This window comes from Pseudopipra pipra, chromosome 6, assembly GCF_036250125.1.
Source record: "Pseudopipra pipra isolate bDixPip1 chromosome 6, bDixPip1.hap1, whole genome shotgun sequence".
Lineage (NCBI taxonomy): Eukaryota > Metazoa > Chordata > Aves > Passeriformes > Pipridae > Pseudopipra > Pseudopipra pipra.
Window position 1 is genome coordinate 41905639 of NC_087554.1, and position 25925 is coordinate 41931563.

At 40.1% G+C, this 25925-nt stretch overlaps 1 protein-coding gene across 2 annotated transcripts in view; it reads left to right on the forward strand.

The window, feature by feature from the left end:
* The window catches only part of LOC135416077 (G patch domain-containing protein 2-like), a 303891-nt gene that overhangs the window by 63540 nt on the left and 214426 nt on the right, over window positions 1-25925 (forward strand). For both annotated transcript variants that reach the window (XM_064658776.1, XM_064658777.1), the window contains exons 28-30: window positions 258-668; window positions 2375-2565; window positions 21025-21179. In XM_064658776.1, the coding sequence (XP_064514846.1) occupies window positions 258-668; window positions 2375-2565; window positions 21025-21179 (757 nt within the window). The remainder of the gene's footprint in view (window positions 1-257; window positions 669-2374; window positions 2566-21024; window positions 21180-25925) is intronic.

The window sequence follows — 25925 nt, forward strand, 5'->3', positions numbered from 1 at the left end:
GTTTTACTTTTAAATGCAGTAGAAGATACTGTAAAGTGGACACTAGATAAGAGTTAGCTGCCTCTCTGCTGGGGGAAGATCTAAATATGGCAGACCTTGAAAGAGGATATTTGTCATGTAGAGCCTTTTCTTGTCTGCTGGTAGATAAGGTTATTTTGGCTTCAGTGTGTCTGAATAGAGGCATATGTGTGTTGATATTATCGAAGGATTTAAAAAGCAGCTTTTTCTCATATAGTCCATTCATTATCTTTCTGTAGTTCCAGAAGGACCCACCTTCTCTTTAAATGCTGAAGTGAAATTACCTCGATGCAGCCGTTCTAGTGCTTCTTCCTCTGTTTCTGGTGCAACATTCCAGAGAAGTACCAGTTCCTGGGTACCGTCTCAGCCTGCAGCCTCTGAAAATTCGCAGGTGGATGGTCACCATTCATTGCCGGCTCCTCCAGTTGCTCCCAGGCTGATTCAGTCCCCACCCCCACTACCCTCCTTGCAGAGCACAGCTTCTGACAGCTCTTCTGTCTTCACAAACCCAGTGTCCAGTGAGACTTGTAGCCTTGCAGGGTTACATCGTTGTCGTCCTGGTAGTTACACCATTGGCCCATTCTCGTCTTTTCAGAGAGCTGCTCAGATCTACAGCCAAAGATTGTCCCGATCATCTTCTGCAAAAGTCGGTGAGTGTTCTGGGATGCATAATAACCTGCTAGTTGAGTACAGAGATGTTCTGGAGTAGGTAAAAATTTTATGTTTCCAGAACTGAATTTTGTTGAATGGTGCTAAATTTCTCACAGTAACTAGGATTGCAGGATGCAGCCCTTGTTTTGCCAGAGATACCCTTTTATTGACCAGATGAACAGGCAATCATAGAATCATTTAGGTTGGAAGAGACCTTTAAGATCATTAAGTCCAACAATTCCTTCATCAAGTCCTACCACGTCCCCCACTAAACCATGTCCCTAAAAGCCCCATCTACGTGTCTTAAATACCTCCCTGGATGGTGATTCAGCCGCTTTCCTGTGCAGCTTGTTCCAGTACTTGACAACCCTTTTGGTGAAGAAATTTGCTTTGAACATTGAATTTGAATTGCTTTGAAATTTGAATTTGAAGAAATGTGCTTTGAACTCAGCCTTTGAACTTGTTCAGAAAGAGCTGAGAAATTAAATATTGTATATTTTCTTTATTATATTACTGAAATAATTTCACTTTAGTGATTTTAAATTATTTTAGTGATTTTAATATTGTTTTTATTAGCAGAAGCCCTGTCCTCTCTATGTGCTGTTCTTAGTTCTTTGGCTGTCTGTCCAGCATAGAAATCTTGTAATGAAACCTTGTAGGGGTTGAATACTTAAAAAGCGTGTCAAGACCTCCAAAAAAGAAAGATCTGAATGACTCGTTACTGAAACTCATTCTCTAGGATGTTTCAGCACTGCCATATCCAAGAGTATCCTAAAACCACGATTTAGAGACTTCTCATTTATCATGCTGGGGTAGAACACAGTTGAGCAATGCAAATTTAGAGTGTAAGGAATGTGAAGGGTAGAAGAAACTGTAGGAATTTGGGTGCAGACTATAATCTATTTGGAAAGTTTTGGGAACCACATATAGGCTAAGAGCTTGGTCCTGATAATACCTAATTTTTTGTATTTTGAATGATGGTATGTATTTGTTTTAGGTTGTGTGTCAGGGTCAGCACATGTTCACTAGGCTTGCTATATATAATAGCAACAGAATCACAGAATATGTAGAGTTGGGAGGGACCCACAAGGATCATCGAGTCCAACTCCTGGTCCTGTACAGGACCAACCCTGAGAGTCACACCACGTGCCTGAGAGTATCATCCAAACACTTCTTGAACTCTGTCAGGCTTGGTGCTGTGACCACTTCCCTGGGGAGTCTGTTCCAGCACTCAACTACCCTCTTGGTGAAGAACCTTTTTCTAATATCCAACCTAAACCTCCCCTGACACAACTTCAGGCCATTCCCTCGGGTTCTGTCACTGGTCACCACAGAGAAGAGATCAGTGCCTGCCTCTCCTCTTCCCCTCAGGAGGAAGTTGAAGACTGTGAGCTTTCTGGCATTAAAATAAATTTTACTTCCCAGTTGAACAGCTTACTTGAAGAGATCCATTTACCTTTAGGAAAAACATTATAGATTTAACTTAGGTAACACCAGCCAGTGTTCTCTGGAATTGGGTGCCACTAGATATATTATAATGAAGGGAATACAGGTCTGGAGTTGATAATTGCTCATAGAGGCAATACCCATGAAGAATAGAGGTATTCTGTATTCTTCCTAGTGGCATATCTGTTTTTATGTCTCTGTGATCAGCAGGCTGTCTGACATACTGCTGGGTAAGCATATCAAAATGTTTGTTTGATAGGTTTGTGCCATCGCAGTTCAAGTGGGCAGCGTGTGGGCTCAGCCAGGATGCAAAAAGAAGCTGAATATACTTCTTCCCAGAGCAAATGTCATGGCCCCAGTATGGCAGCAGCAGAACTGCAGCAGCTGACAGAAAAGCAAGCAGCCTGTCAGTATTCCCCACCAAGCCACGTCAGTCTCCTTACACAGCAGGTATGTAAGCACTAAAGCTGGAGTCCCTGTGCAAGAGAGAAGTTTGTTGCAGGCTTCTGTGTCAGCACTGGGCTGGGATGAGACAGGCTGTAAGGAGTAAATCTCATGAAAATTGATTTCTGTCATCTTGTTGTTTTGAAGTTTTTACAGTAACCAAAATTTTAATTTTCTGTGAGATTACAAGAATGTTGCTGAAGTCCTTTTATAGGAGAAAGTGAGACTGAGCAGAGAATTAGAAAATGTTATAAAAATGAAATCCATGCCTTGTCTTGTTAAACAATAAACCCAAGTCTTTTCAGATTTGGGCTTCCATGCAATTTGCTTCCTCATTGCTCCAGTGTGTCATCACAGTGCTGGGAATGAAAGTCTGCGGAATGGGTTCTGATGTAAATTCTATATTCCAATAACATTATAAAGACATAATGAAGTACTTACTAACATGGGAAATGATAATTCTTTTGTTAAACGTGGTGATATATATCAAACTTACATTGAGTTCTGGTAGAATTCCACTTAGTTTCATATTTCTTTTTGAGTTATGTCCTAAATGGCTACACACATAGCCCTTTTTTTCTTCATAAAATACTGTAGTTGTGCTTGTCATAGGTGTTCAAGTTGGACATTTCTTAGTTAATTAAGCTGCCAACTGGAGATTCTCCAGAATAGGAGATTCTCCAGAATAGGCATTTTGCCTTGGAAAATAATTTTTTTTCTCTTTATCTGCTAGGGAAAAACAATTTAAATGTCTTTGTTCTAATTCTTTGGTTTTGGAAGTATTGTTTTAAATTTATGTTTTGCTAAGTTTTCTGAGGCATGTTTAATAGTTGCAACAGCTTCTGCTATTTGCTTCTTTTTGCTTCTTTCAATTTTATTGATATATGTTTGGATTTTTAATATCTTGTTAAATGATTGGCAGTATGTTTATTTCAAAATGTGGGATGCATTTATAACTCTAGGAAGCTGAGTGATTTTTCTTTGCAGATAGGTCTTCACCTTTTAACAGATAAGTCACAAAAGCACAGCCCCTTCATGTTGATGGACTCAGCAGAGAATGTGAGCACTGAATATACTAGTGATGCCAAGGACTGATCTTGTACCAGGCCAGATCCTATTTAGGCAAATTGTTCTTGTTCTCTTGTCCGGTAATACTCAGAGCTGTCAGTCTGGTTCTCAGCTGGTTTTAAGTTAAACTTTGTTGATAAAACTATTCAAAGAAACTTGGTAGTGAAACATTTTCATTCAGGAAATGCTGACTTGTTGAAAGCTAAATATATGATGGAAACTGCCTCCATGGATAAAAGTTAGTATCTAAACAAATATTTGGGAAAAAATTTGAAATTTGTCTGTTTAGTTTCAGTCTTTTCAGAAAGGAACTTTTAAAAATAAATTCATGGACTTTTTCCCTAAAACCATTCATTACCCGTTCTGCTCTTACTGCTTTGGTTTCCTAGGTCTATCTGGAGAAACCAAGGTGTCTTCTTGCAGCCATTTGTGTAGCTATTAAATGATTTTTAAACTTCTCTATTCCTACTATGGCTAATTACTGCTAGTTAAATTAGAAAGAATAGAAAGGGGAATTCAGAGAGGAATTCACAAAGCTCTGCATGAGAAGGGCAGTGTAGCTTCCTGGGCACAGCTGTTTTAAGTGACAAAGGAGCATATTCCAGTGGCAACTGAAACCTGTTTAGCCGTCAGTCAATCAATCAGTGTAGGTGTACTATCGGCGGAGGGGATAGAGACAGATTATGCTAAGACCAATATGATCAACAAAATGTCCGTTTATTACAAGAAGGATACTCATTATTTACTGCTTCTACATCCCAACACATGATCACCTCTTCTACAGTATTGGGTACATAAGAAAAACATACTTTGTTGTCCAGTGCTAACTGGACTACAACAGGTGTCCATATGATCTTGAGGGCACACGTTTACCCTCTTGAAACTCCACCTTCACCTTGGCACTGATCCTCCTTTGTTCTAACTTCAAGGGCTGAAACCACGTTAACTACGCAGTTTCTTTTACTGTTTGTTCTTTAGCTATGCCAAGCAAGGCCTACAGAAATGCAGAGGAAATTGTGCACACACAATCTTTGTTCTCCCAACAGTATACTCAAGTCTGAAACAGGCTATGAAGTACAGGGATAGCTCTGGAAATATGTTGGTTATAGGAAATGTGTCTGCGTTGCTTTTTGCTTCTAAGTTCTTCCAAGATATTAACCACGGAAGAAATGGGAAATGTGTAGTAGGAGAATGGAGGTGCTAATTCCCTTCTTTGTGACAAGCAAACAGTAGACACCTCAGCTCCTACTAGACATTGTAGGTTTTCTGACTGATATATTTTGTGTTTGACTATGCAGTGTTTTTACAGGCTTTGGTTCAGTAGTGAAATATAGAAACATGGCTTGGGTTGCACTTGTCATCTTCTGTCATCATGAAAAAGATCCATGTAGAAAGGAATTCATGAGTCAATTAAAAGTTTAGAGCTGGAGTTCTATCTGACAACGAGTTTCCTTCCTGAGCCTGTGTCCTTTCATTTCTAGACTTCTGCTCTCTACTGTGGTTCTCCTGGCCATGTTTTTTAAATGATTCCTTTGGAGAAATGAAATCTGAAGCTTGTTTAGTATGAAAATTCGGATTTAGTTAAGGACAGTTTTTAAGGCAATCTGCCTCTTCAGTACAGAATTTATGGCACATAGTAATTCTAAGCTGAGACCATTATTTTAGTCACACTTGAAAAAGCAGTGTTTTAAAAAGTTCAGATGTAGCTGCAAAGCCTGATGGACATAACTAATGCATACAAGTTACTACTTGTGCTTTTTTTTTTTAACCTAGATGCATTCTACTCTTCTGTCATCAAAGAGTCATTCTGATTACTTTTTTCATCCAGCCTGACTTTTAAAGCCTGTTTTGCAACAAGGACCAAGGGGTTTTGTGAGAAGACAGGGCTGCCATGACACTGAAGGGCAATAAGAGGTATCGGCGTACAATAAAAGCATCATAGTATGACAGCAAGTACTTCTACAGGAAAAACTGGAGGAGCCAAGCTCCCTTGTTGAGGGACCTGGAACCAGGGCACCTGGTTTTGAGCTGCTAGTCATGGGTGTGGATTTGAAGCAGAGAGATTGAATAAATAGAAATGCAGGCATTGCAGAGTAGGCTGGCAGTTTGGAAGGTGATTTGCAGAATGATAGATATCATGGATTTGGGCAGACCAGGATTTGGTCTGAACCAGGAAGGGGAAAATGGAGGCAGAAAAGACAGAAACGTGATAGAGGATTTAGTAAACAGCTAGAGGGAATGGGGAAGTCAAAAGACTGTTGGTCTGGGCTGAAAGGGGGAAAGGCTTGAGATGGGAGTTTTTGGGGATTCTGGGTTAGGAAACACTGGTGGCTTTGGGACAAGACAATTAAGGGATTGAAAACTGAGAGAAGGTGAGAGATAGGTCTCGTAACCAGGTGACTTAAACAGGGCACTACTCTCCTATGCATTTCTAGACAGGAGATTCTGAATTGTTGTTTTCCCCCTTTTCAGTCCTCTGTTTACACCACTTGAAATATGATAGTATTTTTAAAAAAACATTCTAAAATAAATTGATGTGAAGATGATCCCTGGAAGAGAACATTACTTACCTAAATAATAAAAATAGTACAATTGTTTAAAACCATTCCAGAAACTTGGAGTTAGTTCGCTTTGTTTGTAAGTGCCTGTATGAAAGAGACTTGATATTTCAATTTAATTATGTTTCATGATAAGATTAGGATCATTTATTTGAAGGGGTATATAACTTGAAAATACTGCTGTTGCTGTAGGGTGTGTTTCTTTTCAAAGGGCAAGAACTATGTAAAGAGTTGAATGTCTTTGTCTGTGCCTTGGTTCCCTTTGTTGTGCCCGGATTTTGGGGGCTGGAGCGCTCTGAATGCATACCTTCTTCCAAGAGCAGCTGGGAAGCTTGTTTTCCATTCCCATTTTTGTGAGAATTGCTTCTGGTATCCATGCACTAGTGTGGGTCTCTGGGGTTCCCAGGAATGTAGCCTCAGCAGTTGTGCTTGGAATGATGTTGTCATTCTGGCTGGGACTCCACCTCTGTCCCTCTCCAATCTCTGCTGTTCTTCACTGTTCCCTTCCCATGTCCAAAGCACCTGTTTTATATTTCCTCTCTTACACTCTTGTTTTCTAGCCTCTATATTAAATTAGTTTATTATTTATTTATTTTTATTGATAGATTTTTATTAGTTATTGATATTATTTTATTATTGACTGCCGAAATGTTGATGTTCAAAGGCAAAATTTTAAGTGTAAGTGTCTGATGGACTTTGAATAAGATGTTTAAAATCTGTCCTCTTAAGAAAACAAGATTTTTGTGATTACATCAGCTTTCTGTCTTGACAACCTTCTCCATTCACTTCTGAAACACCAGATGGGAACTTCACACTGATACTCAGAATGTGCAATTCTTAGTATATGGGAGATGGAGATGGTAGGAAGCTAAAGCTTTCCTGATGTGTGGTTTTGTTCCATTGTACTCAGTTTTCAGTCCTCACAAAGCGTATGAGAACATTTTCCCTTTAATTTGTGTTTTTAAAAAATATTTTCCATTATATTGTATGCAATGTCATTAGTGCATCCTCATTCTTGCAACCTGGAGAAAACAAGAGTGCCTTCACAGTGATATACAATAGAAAAATTGATCTAGAGTCCTTAAGAATCATTATTTAATTCCTTTGCATCACTGTACAATGCCTTACTGCCCAGTTGCAGGAATGAATGAGAGATGAATAGAGAGAAAAGTGGAGCAGTATTATTCTATCTTAGACTAGAAAAGGAGAAGTTGTTTGGGTAACTTCTGTAGCTGTCTTTAATGGTAAGAGCAGAAAAGATGTTGCCTTAAGGACGCATTTGAGTATGACAGTCTTCAGTTATGTTATGAAAGATATGGTCTGTGTCAGGACCAGTGCTATTCAGTGTCTTCATCAGTGACACAGTGGCATCAGGTGCACCCTCAGCAGGATGGCCATCCAGAGGGACCTGGACAAGCTTGAGGAGTGGGCGTATGGGAATCTTGTGAAACTTAACAAGACTAAGTACAAAGTGCTGCACCTGGATCAGGGCAACCCCTGGTATCAATACAGGCTGGAGGATGAACAGATAGAGAGTGACCCTGCCGAGAAGGACTTGGGAGTGCTGGTGGGGTGAGAGGCTGGACATGACCTGGCAATGTGCACTTGCAGCCCAGAAAGCCGATTGTGTCCTGGGCTGCATCAAAAAAAGTGTGGGCAGCAGGTCCAGGGAGGTCATTCTGCCCCTCTACTCTGCTCTGTGAAACCCCACCTGGAGTAGTGTGTCCAGCTCTGGGGTCCTCAACACAGGAAGGACATCAGTCTGTTGGAATGAGTCCAGAGGAAGGCCACCAAGATGATCAGAGGGCTGAAGCACCTCTCCTGTGAAGACAGGCTTAGAGAGTTGGGATTGTTCAACCTGGAGAAGAGAAGGCTCTGAGGTGACTTTATTGTGGCCTTCAGTACCTAAAAGGTGTCTACAGGACAGCTGGAGAGAGACTTTTTACGGGGACACGTAGTGATAGGACAAGGGGGAATGGCTTCGAACTTGACGCCTGATATTAGAAATTCTTTACTGTAAGGGTGTTGAGACACTGGAAGAGATTGCCCAGAGAAATTGTGGATTCTCCATCCCTGTAAGAGTTCTAGGACAGGTTGGATAGGGCCCTCTGAGCAATCTGCTCTAGTGGAAGGTATCCCTGCCCACGCTGGTAGAGGCTGGAACTAAATGATCTTTATGGTCCCTTCCAACCCAAGTGATACTATGATATTATGATAAATATTCAGCATTAAAAATTAATGTGTACACTGTAGTGTCTAGGGAGAGAATTTATTGTTAAATATAGCTGTTAACAATGAACGTGAGCTTTTACTTCTGAGGAATTTTATTCAATTACATTTATTTAAAACCACAGGTTTATGATGTTTCTGTGATTACATAAAATCTATAGTAAATCTAATTCTGAGATTATGACAACAGTGGGAGTTATGTACCTCTATCCATAACATATCTTTCAAACACTGCCTAATTTTTGCCTAAATTATGCACCAGCTAACTATGGTACTCCACAGCATCCAGAAATAGAAAGGTGTGCCTCTAGTTAACTGCCTGGTATGTCTGGGAGCAAGCAACACAGAGATCTCTATCGAAAATGTGCCTTTGAGGATCCAGCATTAACCTTGTAAGTCCGTGGCTGAGTAGGATGATAAGGAGGTATCTGATCTCAAAAGGTCATAAGAAAATGAGTAAGAAAGAGAAAGCCCCTGTTGAAATTCCTTGTTTCGACTACATTAGCCTTAATTATAGTATGTTCTTGGCTGTTTTGTGAAAGATGTTAAGGTCATAGAAGTGCAAGATCCATAAAAGTCTTTCAGTTGAGGGGTAAAATCAAGTGGAGTTCAACATATCTGCTCTGAGCTGCTGCTTAGCCAGTCAGAATGTGTATATTAATTAGCAGTGAACAAGAGTCTAATTTGGAACTTGCTGCAATGTGTACTGCTTCTTGCTTGTAAGTTTGGAGGATGTGGGGAGGAAAGATCTTGAAGATATAGGCAGCAGACTTGTGAATGATGTGGTTATTTGCCAGGGAGACATGTGGCAGTGCCACAGGAAATCAGATTTCTTTAAATATGCTATTGATAGATTAATTTATTATTGCAGTGAGAATACAGTCTAGGTCTATAGAAAAATAAATTTGGAGGATGGGGGCATTAGAGGTACTAAATAATTTCTTTTGTATTATTTTTCACTATAGTAGGTAAAGAGGAGATACATTTTCTTGCCAGGTAATGAAATTAAGCTCCTAGTAAAAAAAAAAAAAAAAAAGAAAAAATGCTTTGTGAGACTTCTATGGCTGGATGGTATACATTCAGGAGTTCAGAAACACAACAGTGAAGTGGCAAAGTTTCTGCTGAAAGGTGCAATCAGTCATAAAGCTGGTATATAGGACAGAAAGGCCACATGTGCCTTTCTGTAATAGGGATCCTAAAGTTTCCAATAAATTAAAGTAATGAGTCTTGCTCCACTAGGAGATATATAATAAATAGAAATAGAATTTTAATTCACAGAGATAAACGTTAAGTTGGGGAAAAAAACCCAAACAAAACAAACAAAAAAACCCTAACCCAAAACACCCAACCCATGTCTTATCTATTAGAATTCTTTGAACTGAGAAAAATAACATCCAGTGGAACTATTGCAACTTTTTAAAAAGTTTTTTACAATTTTAGCAAGGACTGTTAAGCCAGCAAGGTGTCTGGAAAGTTTTATTACAGATCAAAAAAAAAAAAACAGAAAACAAACAAAAGAGTAACTAGTCAGTTTGCTACACTGCAAGTGGCTAACTGAAGATACAGAATACAGAATGTACAGGGAGTGTAAAATTAAATGTTTGAAAGGAGGAGGTTCACAAGGACTGACATTTTATTACCTAAAGAATGAAAATAAAAACAAGTTGTTGCAAGGTAATATGGAGTGTGAATTTACAGTAGATTAACTACTCTATAGTGTTCATCCATGTGAACACATGCTTGTGCAGCTCATGTTTGCTACATGAGATAGCTCGTTGACTTCATTATAATGTGGGCTGCAAGAGTCCTGTGTTCAATGACTGTGAAGTTAGGGGTGTGCTGTAAACTCAGACTTGAGCCTACCTCCTGGTAATTTGTCAGTTCTTTTGTTGATTATTATTAGTAAAACTAAGAGAAATGTAATAGCTTCATTAATTGGACAAGACACTGGCAGATGAAGTTCAATGTTTACAAATAGTATGACAATCAATAATTTTAACCACTTAAATGACTAATCTAAAGCTTATTTCGTTAGGAAAAGAGAAAATGAATTTTATTTTGGAAAGCTCAGTGGAGATACCTGTTCTAAGTCAAGCAGTAAAGGCAGCAAACAGAAGTTTTTAATTGTTTAAGGAACAGGATAAGAAATAGTATGTAATTATGTAAGCATGAATTACATAACCTCCCTTTAAAAACTGTTTTAAATTCTGGTTGCCATTCCTTAAGTGAATTCGGGGAAAAATAACTGGGATTCACAGATGAATGACTGCAACAATCAACTGCAAAATGAAATTTTAATGAGGAAGTGAAAATATTAAGTTTGTTTAGGGAGGAGATGGGCATGAAGGACTTATACCGAGCAGTGGAAGACAAGGTAAATAAGGTTGATTTTATTCATGTTTCTTATAATAAGAAGGGGATATTCAGTTTAGTAGGAAGATACTGGGATAAAAAATTATAATAAAAGTGAATAGTTATTGTCACAGAATCTACTTACCTTCTGAAACTCCCTGCAACAGGATACCATTAAGGCTGAAAACTTAATAGGCTGTAGTTACCTCAAACAGAATAATGAGCATTTTGCAAATGACAGATCCCTAGGTTTTAACATACAGAAATAACAAATTCATTTTCCTTATCAATAAAATGTTTCGGTTAGATGCATGGAAGCTTAAATTTCTTCCATCTTCTGAGATATGTCAGATGGGATAGCGAGTTTGCTGGGCTGTTGCTCTGAACTGACCTTTTATCTTTTATACTGAAGAACGTGGGCTATGCTGCTGCTTCCATATTTGAGATTTTTTTTTTTTGCTACATTGCTTTAGTGTAGTCAAGCTAAATTATTTTCTTTATGGCAAGTGGGTTACTGAGACACTTGTGATTAAATCAGTATCTGAAATTAGTGATTTCCCTAGTTATGTCAATCAAATGATTGCTAATTATTTTTGCAGAGTGCTGATGTGTTTGTCAGTATGTGTAGTGATTCACCCACAGTGTTGTCAGCATGTTAACAATACAGTTTTTCAATTGTCCTGAAATTTTGTTGCTCAGTTTGCCTGTTGCCCTGCATGAGCCTAAGATGGCAACAGTACAGGTGGAGAATCAAGGCAGGTACATTGGTGTTGAGCTGGGGAATGAGACCTGAAGATACAGTTTCGTAAGCCCCTTTCATTGGATAGGGACTTAATTGCCTTTCTTGCCTTGATTTGTGATCTAGGGATCTTACTGGCTAACGATGTGACTTCTGGACAGCTGAACTATGAGGGTGTTTTTTTGCTTGTACTTATTGTTAGCTGCTGGCCTTTCATGATGGATAGATGGATGAAGACTGTGACCAAAATAATCCAGGCTACTTTTCTCTCTACTGTGTTTCTTACCGAGCCTTAATTCTAACGTCTAAATTTTAAATTTCATGTATGTTTAGCATAAAATATTTCCATGTGCTTGCACTGCAGGACTTTCTACAGAGAGGACATTAAAATGCACAGCATGTGTGTAGATCTAGAGCCAGGTGGCTGGATCCTGGATACGTATGGTTTTTTTCTTTGTGAATAGCATGCTGCTTCTCTCTGAAGTATGCTGTAAGGTAAAAAGAAGGTTTTCTTCTGCAATGCTATATCTGTGTGAGGTCTGTATCACTTCCTGGTGGGGAGGGCTACAGTTGATATCTACCAGGCTATAATACTTTGTAGTTATTAATGCTAGTGAACTGAAGAATGTGTTGAATTGGCCAGCTTCACCAGGAGGAGGAGGAAGAGAAGGAGGGGAAACGTGGTAGGAATTCTGACCCTCTCTGTGAGGGAGAGTGTGAGATTTCAGGTCCCAGCTATCATCAGGAATAGCTCCAGTTCTTGCAGTTGAGGAGTTTAATCACAGGGATAACATCAGACCACCCAGGCAAAGGCTATACAGAGCTGCCTCCATCTCTGCTATGCAAACAGTCAGTACCCAAGATCCAGCAGCCAGGATTTCTGCAAACATACTGACAGATCCATAGGAGGATGGGGCGCTTTTCTTATTGTATGGTTTTTATTTGGACAGAAGGTTGAAATTAGCAAGAAGCAGGTGAGTTTACTAAACCTTAGGACCAGGGAGAGGGAGTGAGGAAGAATTGAACACTTTATGGTGTCCTGTGGAAATGTGCCACAGGAATCCCAAAATATCAAGCTTCATCATGTTAAACATCAGCTACGACAATATTGGAAGCCACACCACTCCTCATTTACCTGTCTTTGCACAGTGTGGTACCCTGGCCTGCCTTATCCTCAACAGAAGAAAAGTGCCACAAAGCAAACTGCCAGTCTGCCAAAACATACTGTACAGGACCCAGTGGATATCAGCTCTTTCATGTCTAGAGCTGAACAGCACAACGTGGTGACTGCAACAAGACCAATAAACTCAGGGTGTAGCAAATACTTACAGGAATTTGGTGGAGATGCTTTCCCACTGAGGTGCTGTGATTTGGGTTTTTTTCAGTGATAAGCCCTTGCTTTGACTCAACCCACTTTACCTGCATCTTAATCAGATTATTTTCCTTATATAACCGTTTCATTGGTTTTTACCCTTCCACTGATGGAGAGGAAGGGAAATGTAAAGAAAAAAGGCATCTTACTGTAGGAAGAGGAGCAAGAGGCAGGAGATCAAGTCTGAGGGGCATTCTTCTCCTCTTGTTCACGTACCTCTGTACTGGTGTAGGGCCCCATCCCCTTCTCACCCCAGCTGTTCACACAGAAGCTGGAATTACTTTTAGTACTACTAATTTGTAGCATCAGCAGTAATGTAACTGTCTCAGCAGAGGCTGTAGGAAGTGAAAATATCAATGTAGTTTCTGCAGTGCTCAAATTGAACCCCTTTTGCTCTGAGGCTCCAAAGGGAATAGGAGGAGAGGGTTTTGTTATTATGCAGCAACATCTGTAGATAGTCACCAAACAGGCCAGGCTGAGCAGCTAGAACTCATGTTGGGAAAGATTACACCCTGATCATCAAACTTCTGGCAGGATTGTGCCTTATAAAAATCACTCCCACTGGGAAGTTCTGAGGCAGAGAGTGTCTAAATGAAAGCCTGACTTTTTCAGGAGAAGGAAGAGGGGAGTTCAGCCATCCACAGCAGCAGCGCTAACTTGGGTTTTCTTTTTTCATTGTTAAATGGATGCATATGCTGGAGACACTACAAAGGAATTTGCAAGTTTGTCAGGTTTCCCAGGAATGTCTCTGGCAGGTCTTTGTCTGGAACATTTTCTGGAGACTGGAACACTTGTGCTCTGTATGCATATGTATATCCTGTAAGCTGGTAGGCTCAGAGAGCAGAGAAGGAATGTCACAGGCCTTTGGCCAGATCAGCCTTGGTAAACACACAGATTTCACACTTCCTAGCCTGCTAGCCTCAGTTCTTCTCTTCTGGCTGGTTCCTCCTGCAAATTTAAGTCTGTACATAAAATGAGGGTGCTTTAGTAAGGGGTATGGTCAGCAAGATGGCCTGGGTAACGAAAAGGTGGTTCTAGAAAGATCTGTACTGCGTGATTTCTTCACAGAATTTGTAGTGGGATATTTTGTGCCACTATTCAGACAGTGATTGTGTGTGTGTTTTATTTATGGTTTGGGGTTTCCTTTGCCTCTTAAGAGAGAGTGGTGTTTATTTCCCATACTGGGATGGCCTTCAGTATCTTGTTGCATTAAGGAAGGCAAGGCAGCTGGACTGTTTCCAGTAGTACTGGCAGACCTGTGTGCTGTGTTGGACCAAGTCATGCTAGCCTGCGCTAGATCACAGATGTACATAGGAGCTCTGTGGTAAAGCCAAGAAAATACAACATACAGTGGGGAGAGAAGAGATTAACAGTGAGTATTTATACTGTTATAGCATCTAGTCATAGTCATCTCTGAAGGCAGAAAAATATAACTGAAAGAATAAAGCAAAATTCTCTTTCTTTCCTTTTTTTTCTCTTTTTTACAAATGGCAAGTTCTTAGCTCTTCCCCTTTGTTTAAAATTTTACTGATCTTGAAAGCCTTAGATGTATCTGTCTGAGGAAGGCTTGACTACAGTGATAAGGAAGTGACTATCAACTACACTGATAAGGAAGCCAGGTAATGAAAGAAAAAACACATTTCATTTACAAGCTATTGGATAAAGATGGCATTGCTGGATGAACAATAAGTAATAAAATGGAGAATTAGGGATTGACTGAAGGGTTCTTGAGGGAGTCAGACTGGGTAAACATATGGATACATGTCCAGAGAGAGCACATGGGTAGAAATAGATCAAAGGGCTAAGGAAAACACATTACAAATGTTGAGACTTTTTTGCACATTTTCAATTTTCAGGTGGAATGATTCCCTCTTTGAGCTTATGATGCAGTGTCATCTTGTCCTGTCTGACACATCAAAACTTTAAGATTCTGGTCTAGTCATAAGGTAGAGTAGCAGTGATCTTATGTGCATCTTACCATGATCCTTGTCCAATCTTTCTTTAAACAAAAAAGTTTCTTAATAAACTGTTCAGTTATATATACCTTTGAAACTTGTTGACCCCAAATCTTCGTTTGCGAAGCCTAGCCATGGTGAAACTTGTTGATAGGTTACATTGTGCTGAAAACTTTGTCTTCTCCCGTTTCTGACTGTGAACTTTTTATCATTTTGAAGGTTTTTTTGGAAGAGACAAAGTAGGCCTATGATTACTGCATTCTTTTGGCATACCTCTTAGCCTTGATGTTTGAGATACGGCTTGAACTCTGGAAATCTTTTCCTCCTCACTAGTCAGAAAGATCCAAATGGAAATGTGAGATGCATGAACTGGAGGGGATGCAAGTGTGTCTCCGAGTAAGAGAAATGATCTTAAACTTTGTAGATTTTTTTTAGATCTCCAATCCCCAGCACTTTATAGGCATATGACTGGCTTCTGCCAGAAAAATGCTAAAACTGCCAACTGGGGAGGGTCAAGTAGGCAATTTTTGTAGTGTACTGCTTGCTCAGTGTTGTAACACATAGTCCAGTGAAACTCAGGATCTGCTGTTCAGGATGTTGGTAATGAAAATTTAAGTAACTTTTTCACTGTCTGCCAATAGGGGCAGAGTAACAACTTCTAGTGATGATGTGTCAACCTATTCATCCTGGTTGACTCCTGTAAACTAGCAAGAGAAACACTCAGGCTTTCAGGAGGCTTATCCTGAATCTGTGGAGGCTGATCTGTAGCACTGGTTTATTGGTTGTGGGGTTTTTTTGGTCATTGTTATAATTCACTGACTTAGCTTCTTTGAATTATTAGAGAAGATCAAAAAGAAAATGCTAACTTTATTATAGAAACAAGATTATTGAATATGATCATGGAAACTCTGGAAGGACTAGTGTAATGTAGATCAGAAAAGTTAAAGATATTAAGCTCTTCTTCTGACTCTTCCTTGTGATTGCAGTCATTAACTTACATTGTAAGACTTAAAAATAAATGTAAAAAGGTGTCTTGGTTTGAAACAGTTTGGAGAGGCAGAGACGTCAAACAGAAGTCTCCTCTCTCAGATTCAATGCCTCTGGTTTCTCCAGTACAGAGAGAGAGATACCAAATATGCCCAGGTGTAAGTGAAAAAATAACTCTATACCAAGATGAATGCTAATAACAATACTGATAAAACTGAGTTAAACCAACTGATGAGGAGGAACTTCCCGAGCCCCACCCACCAGACCAAATCAAGATGGCAGCTGGTCTCCTCCACCTGGAAGAAAACCACAGCCACAGGACAGAGACAAGATGGCTGCCCTTCCATGTGGTTTGCCTCCCCATGCCTGGGAATCCTGTCAGGAAAGTTGGAGAGTCAGCGCTGGCAGGAAGTGGCAGATAGTGGGATTTGATACTGGCAGACACTTGCGTGGCACTGTAGTGAGGCTGCAGTGCCGGTACAGGCAGTTGGGGCAGGACTGCAGACCCCCCAGGTGACTGGAAGGACCGGCAAGACACCCGTTGGATCCACAACAAGACTTGGTTGTTGCAATTTCGATGTTTATTGGTTGAAGTGGTGGTTGCAGTCTGGATCCGTCACGGTGATGGTAGAAGCCTCAAAACTCAGTTATATACACTCAGGTTCAGGTGGGAATGCCTCCAATACCTCCCCTGGAGCAGGGAGTTTTGCACTGGATGATGTAATACTGTGAGTGGGATACTAGGGAGTCTTTGACACTTTCTAAAATTTTGCAGCTGAGTCCATTATGGCTTGTCAACAAGAGATGAATACCTTCAGGCTTGGTGTGAATGTTTGGGGGAGTTATCACAGCTGAGTAATCTATGTAAGGAAAAAGAAACACTACCCCACCTCTTAGGGTTTGCTTCTTTCCTTATCTTGTTTAACACCCAGTTTGTAGACTGAGGTGTTGGATGTCTTCAGCCCCTGGCCTGGGTGGCCGCTCTGGACACTGTTAGCAAAGCACACTGCTGATTGAGCCATGAGCACCAATAGTCCAGTCTCTTACAGCACCTGGGCGGTCACTGCAGGTGGTCCAATGCTTGAGTGAGTGAATCACTAGCAGTTCAGTCTCTTTAAAGAAGGCAAAACACCGAAAAGGCATATTAGGAGGAAAAAAGAAAAGGTGGATACCAGAATTTTTGTGTAATCCAGGACAAAAAGTATTTTAGCATTATGCAATAATTTGTCTTTTGGCTTATTAGCATTCTACTGAACTAAGTATAACATTGCATATATGTGCTGTTTCTAACACAGGGCTCTATTTATCGATATGGCTGTGACAACCCACATGTTCTTCCCTCCCCTGTTTCTTTGTGTTATATGTTAAATAGAAGTACATTAAGTGGGCTTTTCTCCTTCCATGAGAACTCTTTGGTATTTACTATCCCATTATGTTCTTTTGTCAGCATGTTCCTTTCAGCTTCTGATGGTTTTGCTGTCCCAGACAGTTTAAAAATTGTGGCAAAACTTTATGAATCTTTCTGTCTTGAGAGGTGTTAGCTGTGTATTCTCTTGCCTTTTATAGACTCCATGAAGAATACATTCATGTGAGGAGAGATGTTTGAAAATAGGGATGCTTGAAGTGTGCATTGCAGCATGCACAGGTCTCCTGTCACACTGTCAGTGTCAGGAAAAATACTCTCAACTCCATTGCTGCTAATGAGGAACAGGAGTCTTAGCAAGCAGGAGAGTTATAACCCATCTTGTTGCAACTCAGTGTGAAAAATAACTTTATTCTTGTAGATCCACACTAATAACCACCTTCTCTGTTGAGCTCGCTAGCCTGACTTTCTAGGGTTTACGGGTATTTTTTTAATTCATTTGTTTTTTCCTCCATTGTTACAATTTCTGAAGCTACAAGCTCTTCTTTATGGCTCTTTTGGTCCAGGTGCTATACATTACCTTCTTTTACACCAAAATACCAACTGATTTGTTGCTAAGTATTTGCCTCTGTGAAGGGAATAATGCAGTTCCATCAAGTGCACAGGAAGACTAGAAAATGAAGCCCCTGCTGACCATGGATGTGTTGGGGGTGTCTCAGCAATACTTCAATGCAACATCCTGGCAAGCTAATTATAGCAGCTGAAATGTTTCAGTGCATGGCATAGTAACAAGCAGTAACACCCGTCTGGCTGGACTGGCTGCACTGGCTGCAGCTAAACCTTGCTGGTATTCGCTCTCTCATTCTGAATCCCTTGCCTGTGTTTAATCTGCTGTACTTTAAACACCTGTCTATCTGGAATGTGTGAAATGGCCCTACTACCCATGGGAAGCTATTTGCTCACCTGCTTTGCTTAGAGAGACAGCTTTCAAATAAACAATGATACAATGTTAGAGAGGAAAGCATGTAAGCGTGTCACAATAATAGAGCACGATTGAGGCCGTAATTCATCAGACTAAATGCATCTTAGTATCAAGATGATGAGAAGAGAAAATGTGTTAGCAAAGTTGTGATCATTGTTGTTGTCAAGCTAAGAATTGTATATAACCTGTTTAATTTACCATGTTGCCCTCTGTGTTTGCATCATTACCATTCTTGCTTCTTTTCAGACAATAAACTCTTTGTAGCCAGCAACTGTCATTGTTAGGTATTTGTATAGTGCCTGGCACAATCAGAACTAAACCTAAATTGAAGCTTTCTGTTATTGCAATGAAGAAACTTAAAATTTTAATTAAATTCTACAGAACACAACAACATTTAAGGGTGAGGTATGGGCACCAAAATGACACCTAATGCTGTTTTCCATATAAGGTGGATAGCACTGCCATTACTAAGCTTGCCTGATATGTCCCACAGTAAGATCTTGTCTTAAATTAATTGTAGTGTTCTGAAACATCATCTATTTGGATTCATATTTTCTATGTTTATTGTTCAGTGTTCAGAACACTTCAGGCAAGATGAAGTATTCCAGACAAAACCAAGGCTGGATTAAAAAAAAAAATATTTTGTGCATTTTAATATCCGCAGAACTTTTAGTTTAAATCTTTGGATCTCCCATGCTTTGAAATAGCAATTTGGAATTTAAAATTTTGTCCGAGCTTGATTGCACAGTAGTTGTTTGAAAAGCTTCAAGTGAAATATACTCAGCAATACCTGCTAGACCTTCTTAACTTCCTGAAGGTTCCCTCCCCACTGAGCATGCTAAACTGAATTTCTCTGTATTTGTATCCCTAGTGTACTCCTTTTCTCCTGTGTTCTCAGTGACCTGGTCCTTGATGGTTTGGGGACTTGTCTGACTTCAGTACAGAAGGAATGGGAATTCTGCCACGGTGTGGAGAACAGCTAGGACAAGGAGGCTGTGAAATTTGTGCCTGGACATAATTTGGGAGAAGACACAGAACCATTCAGATGAAAGAGCAGTTAGCAAAAGGAGTGGACTAGGAAGGGGAATAGAACTAGAACCACTTGGATAATAGGATATGTGAGGAATTAAGAATGGAAGTGTGGAAAAACAGATCAAGTAACTACTCCTGTGGAAAGTTTCAGGCCTGAAATGGTGTGTCTCATAGGCCAGAACTAGTAGGGAGGACAGTGCTGCAAATCTGTTAGAACAAAACTGTACTGAGAAAAACAAGAATGACACCTGACATGCAGAAGCTGGAACTGACTAGGTGAGAATGGTGACACACAGATGAGAAGAAAGAATGAGAAAAGACTAGAGCTGACAAGAGATGAGATGAAAGTGGATGGCTGCTTTTGGAGAAGTGGGCAAAAGCCAAGTGTGTTACTGCTAGAATTTAATTCTGTCCAGAACTTGATGTAGGAATGAATTAAAGATTTCTGAACTTACAAAATGCTTAGGTGCCTTGTACTACTAAACCACAAAAGGACTGACAACCTGCTTCAGTTGCAATGTTAGTTCACGTTCTGGAGTTCAGTGAGAGGATATGAGGTCTGTAATCCTGAACAAGTCCATTTTAAGTATGAGTGTAGTTATTTAATGAAGCTGGTTTGTACTCGTTCAAGTACGAATTCTGGTAAAAGAGCATTGTTAAGCTATGCTGAAGTTATACCTTTAAGTGACTTAATAACAATCACCTTTGAGATCTGGAGCAGGTGCAGGGCTAGTTGTTAGACTCTTCTGTCTATGTCCGATGTTTCATTGGCTGTATGCCTTTCAGTTGCCACCAAAGTGAGAACGGCCAACATAGGTAAGTTTTGTTTGCTGTTTGATCCTAGTCTTGGTGCAGAACTCGGTGTTTTCACTGCTAAAAAGTAGTACGTGATCATGTAATTAAAGGGAGTCATAAACTTAATTCTGGCAGGGCTTGACTGGGAGGCCTTTACAAAGTTAGCTTTTCAATGTTTGTAGTGTTTTGTGACCTTCATTTTTTTCCCCAAGTGTAAACCATTACACTGCTGTAGTAGATCCATTGTGTTGTGTATTTAGGCTTTCTTCAATACATTAGCAGATAGCATCAGCCTGCAGTTTGGTCTTTCAAGAAGATAAGCAACTCAAGAAGAATGCTCAGAGAAAGAAACAGATACATATTATATGCTTAAAAACTCACAGATAACTTCTTTAGAGCTTGATCTAGCAAACATACACCTAACATGATTTCAGTATGTTTACTTGTGTGAACAGTTTGCGGGTGGTTGTGTGGGAAGCTTCTTTTGTGTGTGATCGAGTTTGGTTTTGAATTTTATATCCAAGGTACATATGCTTTTGTGTTGTGCCTGTATGTATGTATGTATGTATAGGGAGAGGTAGGGAGAGGACAGGTGCATGTTGTTGGCTTAGTTACACAGTTCATGATGACTGGAGAGTTAGTCTGGTCTCTGCTCAATGTAATATGAGCTTCTAGCTTTTGATTAGTGCACATGGATTTAATTTTTTTCACATGGCAGGAACATGATGTTGCTTTCTTACTTTGGGATTTTTCTCCCCTCTTTGTTCTTCTGTGAATGGAAGGGTTGAATTTTCATGCTAGCATTTGAATTCATTTCAAGCACAGTGTCTGTTGGTGTCATCTCTTCCACTGCTTTATGCAACTAGCTCAGGTTTTTTGCATCTGAAAGTTTCCCTTTTCTAGCAGTTTCACTTTTCTTAGTAAATACTCTATCCCATTTACATAGTGATGCCTTTTGCTCTTTTCTTGGCTTTTAATTGTTTCTGATAGTTTGTTTGGGTTTGTTTTTGTTTTGTTTTTTTTGCCTCTTTAGTTAACAAACCTGAACTTGGCAAGTGGAGCTATAAGCAAGGGGAATGCAGCTGCCCCACAGAGCTACCGGTCACCACTCAACAAAAGAGGGTCACTGTGGGCTGTTCAGTCAGACACTCATAGAGCTGACAAAAGATCTGTCTCTTCAGCAGTCAGGTAAGTTAAAATTGCTGCTCTAGCTTTTGGAAGAAGAATGCAATGCACTCAGGAGCTCATTTGTAATTTGTGTTTGGCTTCTTGCTTAGATGCTGCAGTGTGTCCAGAGAAGAACAGTGGAGCTGGTGAAGGGTCTAGAGCACAAGTTTGAGGAGTGGCTGAGGGAGATGGGGTTGTTTAGCCTGGAGAAAAGGAGTCTTGGGGGCAACACAATATTGCTCTGTACAACTGCCTACAAGGAGGTTGTAGCAAGGTGTATGTTGGTCTCTTCTCCCAAATAACAAGCAATAGGACAAGAAGAATGGCTTCAAGTTTCGCCAGGAGAAGTTTGGATTAGATACTAGAAAAAATTTCTTCACCAAAAAGGTTGTCAAACATTGGAATGGGCTGCCCAGGAGATGGTGGAGCCACTTGGAAGTGTTTAAAAAATGTGTAGATGTGGCACTTAGGGACATGGTTTAGTGGTGGACTTGGTAGTGTTACAGTTAACAGTTGGATTTGAGGATCTTAAAGGTATTTTCCAGCATAAACAGTTCCATGATTCTATCTAAGAGCTTAGTAATCGTTCTTCTCAGATCTGGAAACTAGGCCTATGATAATAGTTATGTTCCCAGAGCTGTCAGGTTCATGGTGAAATAAGGGCCTGGATGAACATGTAGACTGAGAGGGAAATGTCTATCTTTGATTTCTCTGCATCTGTAAGTTCAAGTTTGCTAGTGTTGAGACATATATGCAGAATGCTGCAAAAATCTCCACTATGTCCTCATCTTCATGCTTTTTCAGTGAATATCAAGTTTAGATTGTTCAAAGATAGAACAGCATAGATAGAGCAGTGTTAATTAGATTTTCTTTTCCAGATGGCTTCTTTATGCTCCATATGAATTTTGGACGTTGGAATTTATATTTATAGCTAGTATGCTCATGGGAATCAGGGCAGAGGACTGTGATTCTGCAGTAAAACCATTCTTCCTGGGATTGAAAGAGTAGCAAGATTGACTCACAGAAGTCTAGATCTTGTAGACTAGGAGCAAGTCAAGCTTGCTGTGATAACTAGGCTGAATACAAGCCCAGAACTGCTGGAGATTTGAGTTCTTCCTTTGCCACTCCAGTAAATATTATTTATTCCTTTACCTAAGCTTTCATTTTTGTCTTTTAAAACAGAATAATGAAGCAGAGCTTCTCCAGCACATGAGTTTAGGACTGGAAAGCACCGTACACATGAAAACACTGGTTCTTGTCATTGGCATCTGAATGCTGCTGGAAAATGGAGGGAGGTGAGAGAGGGAGACACACAGTGCAGAAGGCATGTGACCAGAGTGGTCATCCTTTCCCACAAGGGTCCTTCAGTAGGAGAATTGTAATGGGATTTGGAAAGCTCAAGTAAAATTGTTCTTATTCCATCAGTCACTGCTTTTCACCCTGCCTAAAGAAGAAGAATGTGAGAAATGAATTCCTGGCCTGTTTCTGTTCCAGGACAATGTTTGCCTCTGGGATTTAAAGTTATTGAGAGAGGTGGTAGTGATTCTGCTCTTGGAGCCCAGCCAGGCAAGCTATTACTTAATCCAAATAAAGAACTTATCCAATAGGTGTAAACGACGTTTTCTTCTTACATGGCTTGGGAGAGCAGCAGCATGCAGGCTGTCCTAGAGCTTCCGTTCTTTTTCTTGACTCTGCTTGCACCTTTTCATGGGCTCACAGATATAGCTGCAAACCCCACCATTTAATGCCCAGAACTCTGCTCTGAATGACTTTCAGGGATGTGCCTCATCTAGCATTGTGTGCATAGTTTAATGCTTGTGGTTAAAATTTCTGTTTTATTTTCTACAGCAATCTGAAAATGCTTCAGAATTTTCCCGTCACAACAGATAAAAGATTCCATCTTCAAACCTTTTATGAATCATTTAGTCTTTCAGTACTTCAGTTGCTCTGGTTTTTGTCCTCAGAGAAAGTGACAGAAAGATGTCTTAGGACTCTTTATTGAGTTATTTTATCTTTATGGATGCTTTTATTGAATGGCCAGAATACTGGGAGTTAAAAGTTTTTTGTAAATCTGGAAATGAAAAAAAAAAAGGGATTCTTGAGGCAGTGCTGGATTACTTGGTCTGTGAACTTGTATTTTATGAGAGAATTCTAAGAAGAATATCAAGGTCATGATATATGGAGATTGCTATCTTGTATTGTAAATGCCTTTTTTGCTACTTGATTAGTTATATTGGAGCAAGCAGTTCACAGAGGGTCATCTGATGGGTGTCAGCCTGTGCTAAGTGCTGGATAACTGAAGAAAAGCTTTCTGTTTTGTTCCATTAAGGTTCTGGTCTATCACTTGCAGAATTCGACAAGGATGAAAATGTTTTGTAAATGGGTCTCTTTTCTGGCTTGCAGTTGGCTCCAGTTCAAATATCTGCCTCTGAAATGCAGTCCCTACAGTTTTTGTATGACTGTGGTAAATCTAAGCCATTTTAGTGCTGCTGAGGTTTGTTTGAAAATTTTGGTCTGATGTTTGCAATCTATAGGATTTGGACTATTCTTGTTGACAAATCTTTCTCCCCTTTAATACCCACTCTCTGAGTACTGACTTATCTAAATGTTTCTCAGAAGGACTCCTTCTTCTGTTGAATTCTTTTGGCTGTATGAGGTGAGGTGCCAAATTAGTAGTCCTATTGCCAAAAGGCAAAGGAGATCTTGGGTTTGTAATATGGAGACAGAGGACAGTTCTGAATATGTTAAAATGTTGTTTTATAAATCTACACTGCTGTGCATTTTAAGATTTTTTTTGTCACTTTCTATAAGCAATGGTGCTATTCCCACTCAAATGATGGCTTAGTCTTTTGCTGCACCTCAAACAAAGAAGCCTGCAGAGCTCCACAACAGGTGAGATGTTCCAAGTTGTATGTGGGCTTACTTTTGACTACTGTAACATGGCTGTCAGCATCTGCCACATTTACTGCAGACCTGCCTTTGTGACCCTCTGTACATCATTGAATTTATGTCATATCTGTTTTCTCCCACTCTAATCCTAGTCCTGTCTCAGTGCCCTATTTCAGTTGAGTCCTCACTCAATTATTTGGGTAGGGTTGTCACCCCCTCACATTGTGCTGTAAAGGCACTAAACGTGATTACATGTTTTGCAGTAGAATTATTTAAGGTTGCCATATATTATTTTTATCACAATTTTAATAATGTAATCTAAGGACCACAAATATGGAAGTAATTCCTCATTATCCAGTGAAACTACCAGTCACTGAAGCCAAGACCGTACTAGAACTGCTCTTGATAAAGCATTATCTTGAATGCATAATAAAGGTAAAAAATCAGCTGTTTAACAGAGTGAAGCTTGTTGATTCAGAACATAAACTAAAGTACCTGTTGGCAAAGTGCTGCATAACCCCTAGTAATGGGGACAGCGGTCAGAGGTTACTTGAGGCTTCTGGCACTGGAATTTGCAGCTGCTATGCCACTTGTTTTTTGCAAAAGACAGTGGATTTCTCCTCCAAGAATTACTTCATTTACTGCTATGGGTACATGTACGACACATTCTAGGTTTCAGATGTTCTGTTCTCATCATACTAAGTATATATCCTTTGGACTTATGAGGAAGAATCCCAGATGTCTTTTGAGAGTTTTTTCTGCAATGGTGTATTTGGCTTCTCTAGTTTCATTGAGTCTTTGAGTTTTGCCTGAAAGACCCCAGACAGCAATCACAGGCTGATTGTGTTACATATGTGTTGCCTTGTAGTTCTGGGTTGGTAATGACTTTTATTCTCTTCCAAATCATTTGTTTTGAGCTCCCTGCAGTTTCTTGCAAAGTCGAGGCTGCCTGACTGTTGTCCTGTGCTGCATTTGCCAAGTGTTCACAGCCTGTTTGTTTGCACAGCATCTAGGTGTAAGGTAACTTGGAGGCCATGCTGCAGTGATGCCCCTGGAGGAAATGAAGGGGGAAAGCAGCAAGCACTGAGGGATACACAGTAAGCCCTCAGTTCAGTTTGAGCAAACTGCGTTGACTGTAACACCTCCCTGGCTAAGCAGTACAGAAGTGCCAGAGCAGCAGCAGCCCAACAGCACTGAGTCCAGCCCTCTGCTAGCATAGCCACATGTCTGTTCCTGTCTCCCCACAGTGCTTGTTCTCTTCCCTTTTTGCTTACCTTAATGCCTAAAGTAATTCAATTTCTTTATTCGCGGCAGAGGAGTAATTGAGGGTGGGTACAGTGATTTTTCTGTGACCTCTGTTTGCATCGCCTCCGCAGCTCTGTCATGATGACACTGCCTGTGGTCCTTGAGAGGCAGCACTTCTGAGAGCTCTGAATTTGGAGTTTTCTGTTATTACCTTCTGCTCAGAGGAGGTTTGAGGAGGGCAGGCAAAAAATAGAACTACTGCCTGTATGTTCTTGCAACTCATCCTGTTTCTAGTTTGTGCATGTTCTTCCTCTACTCATGCAACCACGAATATTTGTGCCTGTAACAGCCTTCTCCTTCCGCAACAACCTCTTATCTTTTTTTTTTTTATTTTATTTCCACACACGCATTCCAGGGTCACCAGTGACAACTTGTTAACTGTGGAAGTGAATTGCTGACTTAAACTTTAGAAATACATGACTTGCCTTGTATTTTTTTTTCTATATATATTTTGGTCACACTAAGGAAACTTGTGATGTCAGGGCCAATTGCTCTCCATCCTGCTTGGAAATCGCCCTGAGCCTCAGCACCATGGATTGGCACAGTCCTGCAGGATCCCTGCTTCCCACAGCT